Source organism: Dipodomys merriami, unplaced genomic scaffold (genome assembly GCF_024711535.1).
Source record: "Dipodomys merriami isolate MVZ:Mamm:240054 unplaced genomic scaffold, mDipMer1.0.p SCAF_26, whole genome shotgun sequence".
NCBI lineage: Eukaryota > Metazoa > Chordata > Mammalia > Rodentia > Heteromyidae > Dipodomys > Dipodomys merriami.
The window spans coordinates 2,522,924-2,536,925 of NW_027204048.1; the positions used below are offsets into that span (position 1 = coordinate 2,522,924).

The 14,002-nt window shown below is 42.6% G+C and overlaps 1 protein-coding gene across 1 annotated transcript in view; it reads left to right on the top strand.

Moving 5' to 3' along the window:
• The first annotated feature begins 1,373 nt into the window (after positions 1-1,373).
• The window catches only part of Slc28a3 (solute carrier family 28 member 3), a 77,116-nt gene continuing 64,487 nt past the window's right edge, over positions 1,374-14,002 (top strand). The window contains exon 1 of the mRNA XM_070035438.1: positions 1,374-1,554. Coding sequence (XP_069891539.1) covers positions 1,486-1,554 — 69 coding nt within the window. The 5' untranslated portion in view covers positions 1,374-1,485. The remainder of the gene's footprint in view (positions 1,555-14,002) is intronic.

Here is a 14,002-nt window from a genome sequence, read left to right on the forward strand (position 1 = left end):
CCCTGAGCTCTTCAGCTCAAGGCCAGCACTCTACCACCTGAGCCATAGCACCACTTCTGGTTTTCTAGTGGTATATTGGAGGTAAGAGTCTCAAGGACTTTCCTGCCTGGGGCTGGCTTTGAACCATGATTCTCTGATCTCAGCCTCCTGAGTAGTTAGGATTACAGGCATGAGCTACTGGCACCTGACCCATGAGACTTTTTCTGTTGTTGGTGGTGGTGGTTGTGGGGCTTGAACTCAGGGCCTGGGCCCTATTCCTGAGCTTTTTCACTCAAGGCTAGTGCTCTTTCACTTTAAACCAAAGTTCCACTTCTGGCTTTCTGGTGATTAATTGGAAATAAGAGTCCCATAGACTTTTCTACCCAGGCTGGCTTCAAACAGCTAACCTCAGATTTCAGCCTCCTGAGTAGCTAGGATTACAGGTGTGAGCCATTGGCACCCTGCTCCATGAGACTTTTATCTCCAATTAACCAGCCAAAAATCAAAAGTCAAGGTGTGGCATACATGGTAGAGAAACAACTTTGAGCAAAACCCAAGCAAGAGCCAGAAGCCCTGAGTTCAAGCTCCAATACTCAGGTATGCACACACACACACACACACACACACACACACACACACACACACACACACACACACACACACACACACACACACACACACATCTTAAACGCATTCTTGGCTCTTGGGCCATATCAAAACATACAGTAAGGGCTGGGGGTTGGGAGACATAGCTCAAATGATAGAGCTCTTGCCTACCAGGTACAAGGCCTGAGTTCAATTCTTACCACTGAGCTAGGTTTGATTCTCAAAGTATCATCTGTTGTAATTAAGAGGGGGAGCCAGGAATGAACTGTTTCATTCATTTACCACATCCCTGTATTTCTCTAAGTTGGATTTTGAAATCAACACATTCTAAAATGGTATAATGTAGTGAAGGACTTTGGGCTATTTCAGAGTTGACTTTGACTTCTCCTTGTTCCTTTGCTGCGTTTCCCATTGTTCAAGTGGAGGATAGAGTTGTGTCCATTGTACCTGCTATGTGTCTGGCACTCAGGAAGTGATCGCTTGATGAGAGACAACCCTTCCTCTCCCTCCACCCCAGTCCCCAATACGGTTGACAGGAAATGAACAATTTCACAAAAGACCATGGAGAATGTCTCATTTTTATGTTATTGCATTTCAAAAGTTCCGCTTCCTCCCAGTAGTGAACATAAGAAACCAATCATCACTGGAAAGATAAATGAGATGGGCGGGGCCAAACAAGAGGTTCCACCCCGCCCCTCTGGTCCTTCCGGCCCCACCCCAACCTGGTTTCTGCCCAAGTCATTCAGGAGATTATTGTAAAAGTTTCCCAACTGAAACAATGCCCCAGTCTCCACAACAGCAGGTGGCCTGACAGCCATAGCAACCGTGTTCCTTTTCCCAGGTAGGAGGACCTCCAGGTCAGACCCAGGAACGAATTCAGAGCCCTGCCAACATCAGAACATGGAGATGAGGAGTCCAGCCACAGCTAGGACCTCAAGAACTGAGGGCTACAGCAACACTGGATTCCAGGTAAGCAGAAGTTAGTTCTGATAGACAAGTCCATAGAAACAAGGCATGTTTCTTAACTAAAGCAGTGGGATTATTGGGCCACAAGTGAGAATTTTAATAGCCCATTGTGTGTGTGTGTGTGTGTGGTCGTCTTCCCCTCCACCCCCCACTCCGTTTTGTGGCTCTTCTGTGTTGACAAACCTGACAAGTCTCTGAAACTGTGGATCTGGGCTGGTTCTAACCTTGTGAAACAGATTGCCTTCTCCTCCCAGGTTTTTCCTCACACACGCAGCAGGGTGAAGCTTTTTTTTTTTTTTTTTTTTTAATTGTTGTTGTTGTCTTTGTTTAATCTGTAGGCATCTTTCCAAAGAACAGAAAGAATTGACGGAATTTAGATCCTGGATGGAGTTAGTAGCTCAGGATTTCTTTCTCTTAACCAAGGTCACACAGCGCCTATCAGAGGGTGGGTGGCCCTAGTGCCTGCCCCAGGAAGGCTGGGTTAGGCAAACCAGTCTCATCACCTCAACTCACTGAATGATTAATAATGCTGCTGGGCCCAGGACTAGGAGCCACACCCAGAGCCCCAGGGTGGGGTGACACCTGGGTGTGACAGACTTGGGGATTTGTCAGAGCTTTCCTGAGTGTACTTCCTTTTCTAACTGACATTCGACACTGGAGAGATTTGGGAGGGAAACAAGACCTTAAGCATTTAGGCTTTAGGATCACTACGTGCTATTAAAAAAAAAAAAAAAAGATAAAGGTAAAGGGGCTTTGATCTGAAGCCAGACTTCCATCCACAATAGCTTCCCTCTACTCCTCTGATTGTCTGAGCAATAATACGATGGTGCCCATTTCATAGTTTGTGAGTGTCTGGAGGAAAAGATTTCCTCTACCCTCTCAGGTTCACTTCCCAAGGCCTGAGAATGAAACTGACCAAAGGCTGTCTATCAGGAAAAGAACATACAATGTTTTTAGTATTTTTGTGTGTACTGAAGCTTGAACTCAGGGCCTCTCCTGTTTCCACTTAGTTTTTTCTACTCAAGGCTAGCACTCTTATCAGTTGAGCCACTGTTCCATTTCCAGCTCTTTGTTGGTCTACCTGGGCTGGCTTCAAACCAAGATCTTCATCTCTCAGCTTCCTAATAGCTAGGATTATAAGTGTGAGCCACCACCAGCACCAGCACCTGGCCTGTTATTAATATTTTAAATTCACACATATGAGGGTCTCAGAGAATAGAAGTTTTAAAAAACAGAAAATTAGTAGTTAGAAACAAATACACTGTTTTAACAAGGAAAAATATATTGTGTAGAAATAACTAGACAAAGGAAAGGGGGAATGGGCCTATTGGAGCCAATAAATTGTCAGAAAAGATAAGTAAATGCCTAGATAATTAATGGAAGCTAAGGGATAATGTATTAAGGCTTGTTCATGAAGACACCTCAGTGTCCATTTCCAGTGACAATAGTTGTTCTCCCTTTCCTTGTATAAAAGAAAGAGTTATCTGTGGCCTGGAAATCTGCTCTACTTATAAGAAAACAGCAAAGGCAGAGAAATCTTCTTGTATGCTTTTTATCAGTTGCTTTTCATTCAAAATATTCTTAGAAGAGAGTGTCAGATTTTCAAGGGGTCATATTCTGATTCCCAATGTGAGTGTTTAATGGAGAAGGGTGTTAAGTATGAAAGCCATTATTACTCAAGAGAATGGAAGGTACCTGGGCATTAGGTGCTGGTGGCTCTTGTCTAGACTCCTAGCTACTTAGGAAGTGCGATCTGATAATCTGGGCTCAAAGCCAGCCAAGGCAGAAAATCTGAGAGATTTTTACCTCCAGTTAACCACCAAAAGGCCAGAAGTAGAAGTGTGGATCAAGTAGTAGAGTGTCAGCCTTGAGGGAAAAAAATCTAATTCAGACTATGAAACATTAAATACTGGCATAAAAAGGGAACGGGACTGTGGGTGGGGGGAGATGGAATATAGTCAACATGAGAAAACATGTCTGCAGTGGAAAATGGTCCATGGCACCAGCAATGCTCACTGCTCACAAAGAGGAAGACACATGGTGGGGCTCCTACTTTCATGCTCTTTTGTCAAAGCAGCACTCCAAGGCATCAAGATTCTGATCTGGCTGTTTCAAATGGACAGACTCCCACACTAACCACATCCTGACCAGCCACAGTGACTGGGCTATTTCTTCCAAAGTTACTTTTCAACAAGAATTTCTGGAAAGCTGTATTTACTCAATAGAATCATTAACTGTCCCTTAGATAGGGTCACTGCTCTTAGAAGGGATACCAATGCCAGAAGTGAGCCTCTGAGTTTTTTTTCCCTCAAAAAACAGAACAGGAAGAAACAAGCAATTACAACATAATGTAATGTTAAAGTACAGGACATATAAATGTGTAGTTGAAGCTGGGCCAACTGGAGAGCTTATGATAATAATCACAGGGCTGCACAAACTTCACTTCAGCCTGGGGGATGGGTGCAAGTTTCTAAGACAAGTCCCTCACCCTACCCCCTGCAGACAAAGGGGCCAGAGAGTTTATGACCAGGTCCTGGACCTAAAGAGAAGAACACAAGTCTGTTGGAAGGAAGGGGAACAGGCAGGTGCCAGGTCATGTGATCTCAGTGTGTACTAACGCATTTGAGAGGAAATCAGTAAAAATTTACATGATCAAATTATAATTATTCACAATATTTTTATTCCTTCTTCTTCTTCTTCTTCCTCCTCTTCTTCTTCTTCTTCTTCTTCTTCTTATTCTTATTATTATTATTGTGTCCAGTAGTGGGGGTTGAACTCAGAGCCTTGAACTCTCACTTGATTTTTTTCACTCAAAGCTGTTCACTCTACCATTTGAGCCACAATTTCACTTTTGACTTTCTGCTGGTTCATTGGAAGTAAGAGTCTCTTGAACTTTTCTTCCCAGGCTGGCTTCAAAATTAGTATTAATCAAACCAGGCACCAGTGGCGCACATCTGTAATCCTAGCCACTCAGCAGGCTGAGATCTGAGGACTGAGGTTCTTACAGGAACGTCCATAGGACTCTTATATCCAATTAACCACCAGAAAATTGGAAGTGGCACTGTGGCCCAGAGTGATAGAGTGCTGCTTTGCTCAGGGACAGTGGCGAGGCCCTGAGTTCAACCCCCACAACTGATAAAACAAAAGAGAAAATAAATTAGTATAATCATTCAAACTAAGCCAGAGGCAGATCCACTTTAGTGACATTTGTGTTGCTGTATTTAGAGTTGGGAGGTGGGGGGACTTCTACCCACAATGCAGAAATGAGCAGTTGTGTACATGCTTCCAGAGGACCCAGGACACTTTACTCTGGGTCACACTTGGGAGTAGAATCACTGGGTGGTTGCAATACATACACATTTTCAACTTTGACTGACAATGCGAAATCAGTTTCCAGAATGATTGTGCCAATGTAGACTTGCATGTGAGTTCTTGTTTCTCCTCCAGATCCTCATTAACACTCATCTAGCCTTTTCATTTCAGTCATCCTGGTAGGTGCTCAGCAGTATGGTCATGCCTCCCTTAGTAGTAGGGTTAGGTCTCCATTAATAGAAAAATCTCCTGAGAAATACATCACTTGGTGATTACATTTATTTGTTTGTTTGTTTGTTTGGCCAGTCCTGGGGCTTGAATTCAGGGAGTAGATACTGTCTCTGAGCTTCTTTTTGCTCAAGGCTACTCTACCACTTGAGCCACAGTGCCACTTCTGGATTTTTTTTTTCTGTTTATGTGGTACTGAGGTATCAAACCCAGGGTTTCATGCATGATAGATAAGCACTCTACCATTAAGCCACATTCCCAGTCGTGGTGATTCATTTTTGAGCCAGCATCACAGCGTATACTTGGGTAGTATGGTCCCAATATGATCTCTTGATTCAGTGAAGAGATGCAGTAAATGTTAGCATGCCCTCCATCTCAGGTCATTCGCCCCTCCCACAAAACCAGTTGATCTGGCCAGGCCTAACTGCAGCTGGCCTTCAGCCCTGGCCATTCCTCCCCCTTCACTTCTGCCATCCATATTTTACCCCTAACCCCCAGCTGCCTAACTGTAACTGTTACAAGCAGAAAACCCTGACCAGGCTATGTGCCATCTTTAGTGCTCAGCTGTACATGCACACGCATGCATGAAGAACACTTCCCGTACTTACTGCCTCTAGCCCCCTGACTATAAATTTGACCCTGAACAAAGGATGGGTGCCATTTCTCCCTCTCCTGGGAGGGAGGTGGCCTTATCAGCTCTGCAGATAATAAACTCCTTTTCCTGTACATGGCTGTGTCCATTGGTCTTCTGGGTTGGTGGCTTTCCGTAAACATGATCTGTAAAAGGTTGCTGCCAGTGTTGACCTAGCTTACTGTCTCACAGAAAACTTTTTTGTTTCTTTTTGTATCAGTCCTGGGGACACTTTGGGATCTGCTATGTACAGTCCTGGGGCACAAGAACTCAGTGCACAAACAATATCCCAGAGCTTTTCTATTCAAGGATAGTGCTCTACTACTTGAGCCACAGCTCTACTTTCAGCTTTTTTAATGGTTAACTGAAGATAAGAGTCTCAAGGTCTTTTTTGCCCAAGCTAGCTTTGAACCACAATCCTCAAATCTCAGCTTCCTAAGTAGCTAGGATGACAGACGTGAGCCACTAGGACCCAGCTCCACTGCTGGGTGGAAATTTAAAAATTTAATTAAAAAAATTAAAAATAGTTATTATAAAGGTGATATACAGAGGGGTTTCTGTTTCATAAGTCAGGCAATGAGTACATTTAGTTTTGGACAATGTCACCCCTTCCTTCTCTTTCTCCCAGTTTTTTCCTCCTGGCCCTACCCACTAGTTGTAGAGTTCATTTTCAACATAGTGTCTACTGAGTACCACTGCACAGCAAACTTTTTTATAAGAAGAAAGACTTCACTCTCAAATAGTAATAAAAAGTATAAGATAGTCATTATCCAGTTTAATATACAATGCAAAGTTCTATGCACTGTACTTTTCTACAGCTGGCAGTATTGTGGATTTGATTATAGCAGGATCACCATAAATGTAATGTATTGCACTATGACACCATAACACATGTGATGTCACAGCACTTTGTGACATCACACTGTTACTGATGGGTAATCACAAAGGTGAAGATCCCAGTTCTTGGCATCTCTTACAAAGACTTGAATGAACACACACACAAAAGTGGCAACACAAGGAATTTAACAGAAAGTATACTGTTAAGGGAATCAACAGGCTGGGTAAATGGCTCAGGAGCAAACCCATGGCTGTGGAGATTTCAGCTTTCTCAGATTTGGAGTAGGGGAGTTCGTGGTAATGATGATCTTAGGGAAATGAAGGTCCATGTTTTGGCAGACTTTGGGATCTGCTATGTACAGTGTTGCCAGTGCATGGTTTGTCATTATATTAATGAGATGCAATGCATAGGCACGAAGCCTTCAGTAAGTTTGTTGTGCAAAAGTCTGGCTCAGGGCACAAGAGGTTCCATAGTGCTGTACCTCAGTTTGGTTAGAACTTCTGCCCCTAGAGGGAAGTCCTAACTGAAAACTGACCACTAATTAAACCCAAGGAAGAGTGGCTATGGGAGGCACTAGGGAGAGAATGGAACTCAAGGGTGTCTTCTAGGGCATGACAAGGAGAGGGAATCAGTTTCAGCATTCATTCACTACAGGTAACTTCACTTGGCAACACCTGTGACACCACAACAGCCACCACATCACCACATGACAGCAGTTTCTCAGCGTCATTGTAATTGTATGGAGTCCCTGTCACATATACAGTGTTTTGTTGACCATAATGTCATTATGGCCAGGGATAGTGATTTAGTCCTGTAATCTTAGCACTTTGTGAAGCTGAGCGAAAAAGTCATGAGTTTCCAAACCTGGGTTCTATAGGGAGACCTTGACACCCACCCCCACAAAAAAGAAAGAAAATGGGAACAAGTCATTATTCAGTACATGACTAGGTATCATTGAAGTATAAATTCAATTTTCATGTTATTGATTCTTCAATACTAACTTTACGTATTCAAGTTTCTGCCCATTTTCTCTAATAGATTTTGTCTTCTTTTTTTTTATATATAGTTTTTTTTTTTTTTTTTGTCAGTCGTGGGGCTTGAACTCTGGGCCTGGGCATTGTCCCTCGGCTCTTCAACTCAAGGCAAGGGCTCTACCACTTGAGCTACAGCGCCACTTCCTTCTTTTTTTTTTAACTGATTTAAAAGAGGTCTTTAAATTTCCTCATTACAAACCTTTTGTGAGTTATAATTTGCAAGTGTCTTCTATCACTCTGAATATGTCTTTTACCCTTAAGGATTTGTTTTGACAAATGATAACTAGAGTGTGGACTGTGCAGTTGTATTTCTGTATTAAGTATCTTGTTTTAAAAACTGCCCTGGATCCAGATGCTGGTGACTTATACCTATAATCCTAGCTACTGAGGACACTGAGATCTAAGTATCACAGTTCAAAGCCAGCCTGGGCAGGAGAATCCATGAGACTGTTATCCCCAATTAAGTACCCCCCCCCCAAAAGTACTGGAAGTGGAATAGTGGCTCAGTGGTAGAGCACTAGTCTTAAGCACAAAAGTTCAGCACCCAGGCCCTGAGTTCAGGCACCAGGACCGGTATGTACACACACACACACACACACACACACACACACACACACACACACACACACACACACACACACACACACACACACACACACACACACACACACACACACACACACACACACGCACACACACACACGCACATACCTACCTACTCTAGAGGTATGATTCAAATGGCAAAGGGACTACCTAGCAAGTGCAAGGCTTCGAACACTGAGCTTAAATAGTAGTACCTCAGGAAAAAAAAAAAAACTAAAAAATCATGAAAATCCCTCCTGCATTTTTAAAAGCTTTTGACACTAAGGGATCTAGTCTCCCTAAATAAAACTGAGTCAAGTGTTTTGGTTTCTCTGTGTATGTGAGGGGTGGGAGGGGGCTTGAACTCAACCTCAAACTTTTACATGACTTTTAGACACTCAAAGCTAGCCCTCTGCCACTTGAGACACAGACCTACTTCCAGCTTTTTGCTAGTTAATTAGAGATAAGAGTCTCATAGATTCCCTCCTCCCCCCCCCCCCCCCCGTCAGATTGTCTTTGAGCCATGATCTTCAGATCTCAGCCTCCTTAGTAGCTAGGTTTACAGGTATGAGTCGCCATGCCCAGGTAGTGTTTTGGTTTTTCACTTGGACATCCAATTATTTCACTTTGTAAAAAAAAAAGACAATGTTTCCCCTACCTGTTAAATACAGTGTCATATGTCAAGTGTCCATATTTAAGAAGCATTTTGGAATAGAGAAGCTGGTAAGTTTTTTTTTAGGGGTTAAAAAAGGATCGATACAGAAAAGAGAGAGGAGCATTGTTGACCTCAGAGACAATCCTACAAAGCTCAGAATCTCTAAAGGAGAAAACTCAGACACCTTTTTGGGTTTTTTTTTTTGGGGGGGGGGTCTGGGCGTGGGCCTGAACTCTGAGCCTGGGCGCTGTCCCTCAGCTCTTCAGCTCAAGGCTAGCACTCTACCACTTGAACCACAATGCCACTTGCGGCTTTTTTTTCTGCTTATGTGGTGCTGAGGAATCGAACCCAGGGCCTCATGCATACAAGGCAAGTGCTCTACCACTGAGCCACCTTCCCAGCCCTCAGACACCTTTTTGAAAGAGCACTTTTCTTTTCTTTTCTTTTCTTTTCTTGTCAGTCATGGGGCTTGAACTCTGGACCTGGGCGCTGTCCCTGAGCTCTTCAGCTCAAGGCAAGCGCTCTACCAATTGAGCCACAGCACCACTTCTGGTTTTCTGGTGGTTTTTATTGGAGATAAGAGTCTCATGGTCTTTTCTGCCCACGCTGGCTTTGAACCGTGATTCTTCTCAGCCTCCTGAGTAGCTAGGATTACAGGCGTGAGCCACCAGTGCCCAGCAAGGGCACATTTCTTAAAGGGTCTCTTAGCAACCCAGCATTAAGCATCAGCCTGACCACGAGTGGCCCTGGGAAGCCCAGAGCTCGCAGTGGCTTTCCAGTCAGTTAGGTGGAACCCACTTAGGAAAGTCTTGGGACAGGATTAGAGTTGGGAAAGAGGCCTTCACTCAGCACGGACACAGGAAGGGCTGATGACTCAGTACAAGGCCTGGTGAGCCAGCTAAGCAGGTCTGAAGAGCTTGCTCAGTGGAGGTCAACATTGGGGAGACCCTGGAAACCCCCTCTGGGATCAAATTCTACTAGAAGCCAAACACCAATGGCTCACATCTGTAATCCTAGCTATTCAGAAGATCCGAGACTCTTGGTTTGAGAAGCCCAAGCAGGAAAGTCCATGAGGCTCTTATCTCCAATAAACCATTAAAAAGCCAGATATGGAGCTGTGGCTTAAGTAGTAGAGCACTAATAGCTTTGAGCAAAAAGGCTCAGGGATAGCGCCTAAGCCCTGAGTTCAAACCTCAGGACTGGCACCAAAAACAAACAAAATCACCCCTACTGGAGCATTGCCATAAATTGTGACATCTCTGACTCTCTCATTCTCTGTCTGTCTGTCTGTGTCTGTGTCTGTGTCTGTTTCTCTCTCTCTCTCTCTCTCTCTCTCTCTCTCTCTCTCTCTCTCTCTCTCTCTCTCTCTCTCTCTCTCTCTCTCTCTCTTTCTCTCTCTCTCTCTCTCTCTAGGGCTTTCTCTTGCCAGGCAGATGCACTCTACTACTTGAGTCCCCTCCCCCACAAACTTCTGCACCAAATCGTTTGAATATAGAAGTGCTGTGATTGAAAGTCATTATGCAAAGTAAAGAGGAAAAGGATTGCTTCTCTGGAACATGCTAGTCTGGGAGGCCCACATGAATCAGGTTACTGAGTTGGTTTTCACATGCATACACTTGCCTGCAGCTACCAACATGTCTTTCCACATGTGAACTGAAATAAGAAACACACAATAATTTGCTTCAGTGAAGGAAGATTTTTGGTTTGGGTTTTTGTTGTTGTTGTTGTTCTTTTGGGGGGCTTAAACTCAGGGCCTAAGTGCTCTCCCTTCGCTTTTTTTGCTACAGGCTGATGTTCTACCACTGGAGTCACATTTCCACTTCTGGTTTTTCACCTATTAATTGGGGATAAGAATATCATGAATCTTCCTGCCCCCAGTTGGATTTGAATTAAGACCTGAGTAGCTAGGATTACAGGCCAGAGCTACTGATGCCTAGCTTGAAGGAAGTTTTTAAAAATGCATACTCTACTCTTTGTTCAAATGTGCTTTACCGAGCTTACGTCGACTGAGTTCTAGGGGAAAATTGCCTGGGTCACTAGGACCAAAGTCAGGTCATGGCATCCTAGAGGACAAGCATTCAAGCATTTCTGAAATGATTCCCTTCCAAGAGGAGCCACTCACTCATCAGCAGTTGAGACATTGAAAGAAAACAGGAAATTATCAACAAACCTGATAGATGAAAATAGTTGCTAAAGGCTGAGGTAAAACTATGTAGTAGATACGGCACAGGCTACATATACAATTTACAATTTTCTACAAGCCCATTAAAACAAGTGTGATTGATTTTTAACTACATGTTATTTAATCTAACATGTTAAAATTAATGCAATATTCTTTGTTTCCTATCAAGTCTTTGGAATCTAGTGAGTATTTATTTACTGGAGCTTGAACTAGGGCCTTAAGTTCCTGCTTAGCTTTTTCACGCAACACTGGTGAGCTACCACTTGAGCCATAATTAACTAGCTAAGAGTTTCTTGGGTTTGTCTGCCTGGGCTGGCTTTGAACTGGGATCCTTAGATCTTCACCTTTTAAGTAGCTAGGACTACAGGCATGATCCAGTAATGCCCTAGTGTGCATTCTACATTTATAATACCATCAAGTGTATAGTAATGCTAATTTTTGTCAGAAGTACTTGGCCTATATTTATACTTCATTGAATTTATAATTAAACAATGAAGTCTTAGGTGAGGCACTGGTGGCTCATGTCTGTAATCTTAACTCATCAAGAGGCTGAGATCTGAGGATTGCAATTGAAAGCCAGCCCAAGCAGGAAAGCCTATGATACTCTTATCTCCAGTTACTTACCAAAATGCCGACTGAAAGTGTGGCTCAAGTGGGAGCACACTAGCCTTGAGTCAAAAACAAGCTCAAGGAAAGCACCCAGGCCCTGAGTTCAAGCTTGAAGACTGGCGCACGCACACATACACACACACACACACACACAAAATGAAATTTTTAAGTCATTCTTGAGAGGGATCTCCTTCTAGTATTCTTTTTCATAAGGTGCTGTGTGTAATAAACATAGCATTTTCAGCTGATTAATTCTCCATTCTCATATTTCAATTTCCAAGTCAGGGTTATAATAAATGACTTATGTAATTTGATCTCCATAGAGTTGGGCCTACACCAATGAAATGTCTATGTCAAATACTTAGAGGTTTGTTGATATGACTAGTTAAGAACACAAGTGTCCATATGTTTCTCTTAAGGACCCTTTAAACTAGTGAATTCACAACTTATTTGTATGATATGTAAGTACAGCTAGACTGATATGAGATTATTTATACTAGAAACATTGGAGACTAGAATGCCTTGTCTTTAGTTTTTTGCCTTTAGACCAACTCAGTATCTGATGCATTTATTCATTGGCTGGTGCTCTACTACCCGAGCCAGGTCCATCTTTATCTTTTTTAAAATAAGTGAAAGTTTGGAATATTAGGAATACCAAAACTGTCAGTAAAATTCATTTTTATTAAGATAAAATATTCACACCTGAGCCAGGTGCCCGTGCCTCATGCCTGTAATCTTAGCTACTCAGTAGGCTGAGATCTGAGGATTGTGGTTCAAAGCCAGCCCAGGCAGAAAAGTCTGTTGGGACTCTCTTTTTTTCTGTATTTATTTTATTTTATTTATTGTGAAAATACCATACAGAGGAGTTACAATTACATGGGCAAGATAATGAGTACATTTCTTATCAAGCATTGTTGCCTCCTCTTTGTTTCCCCTTCCCATCCCTTCCCACCCCCCACCCCATAACCCTTCCCGAAAGTTGTAAAGTTCATTTTTCGACATAACAACTTGTACATCTCATTGTTGCAATGGGTCCACCTGTATCCCCATTTCAACGATTTGTTTTCTCCCTTCCCCTCCAAAATTATACTAACATCAAATACAGTGAGAGCAGGGGTTATACCATGGGGGAGGGACATACAAAGCAACAAAGAAATCATGTTATAAATATATTAGAAACAATGGCAAGAAAGAAAAAAACATTTGAATACTTATCTTGGGGTTCATTTCACCTAGCATCAACTTATGTGACCTTTTCTGCTTGTCTCAGATATATACTAGTTATTGCAAATAAGGGAAACCATGGGACCTATGTTTCTTTGGGCCTGGCTTACTTCACTTAATATAATTTTTTTCCAAGTTTTTCCATTTCCTAACAAATAGGGCAATGTCATTCTTTCTGATGGAGGCAGAGAATTCCATTGTTTATATATACCACATTTTCTTGATCCATTCATCTACTGAGGTACATCTGGGTTGGTTCCATATCTTAGCTATGGTAAATAATGCTGCAATAAACATAGTTGTGCTGGTAGCTTTAGTATGGTCTTGTTTATGATCATTTGGGTAAATGCCCAAAAGTGGGATTGCTGGATCATAGGGGAGCTCTATGTGGAGTCTTTTGAGGAACCTCCATACTACTTTCCAAAATGGTTGAACAAGTTTACACTCCCCCAACAATGCAGTAGGGTTCTCTTCTGTCCACATCCCCTCCAGTATCTGTTGTTTTTAGAGTCTATAGCCATTCTAACTGGGGTGAAGTGGTATCTCAATGTTGTTTTGAGTTGCATTTCTTTTATGGCTAGAGAGGTTGAGCACTTCTTCATGAATCTATTGGTCATCCTTCTTTACTCTTCAGAGAAGTTTCTCCGTAAGTCTTTAGCCCACTTATTTATTGGGCAGTTGTTTCTTTGAGGATTTGTTGTTGGGGGATTTAATTTTTTGAGTTGTAAGTATATTTTAGATATGAGACCCTTGTCCGTTGTATGGCTATTGAAGATCTTCTCCCAATCAGTGGGCTTTCTATGTCCTTTGCCATGCAGAAGCTCTACAATTTCATGCAATCCCAATTGTCCAACCTTTCTTTGATTGTTGTGCTTCTGGGTCTCTATTAAGAAATTTTCAGCCTGCGCCAAGGAGACTAGGGTTTCTCCTATTCCATCCTTTAATGTTTTCAGAGTGTCTGCTTTGACTCTGAGGTCTTTGATCCATTTGGAGTTGATTCTGGTGCAGTGTGATATATAAGGACCTAGCTTTAGTTTTCTACAAGTGATTAACCAATTTTGCCAGCACCATTTACTGAAGAGGCTGTCTTCCTTTCATTCCATTTTTTTTAGCTCCCTTATCGAAGATTAGATGGCTACATGTCTGTAGGTTAATT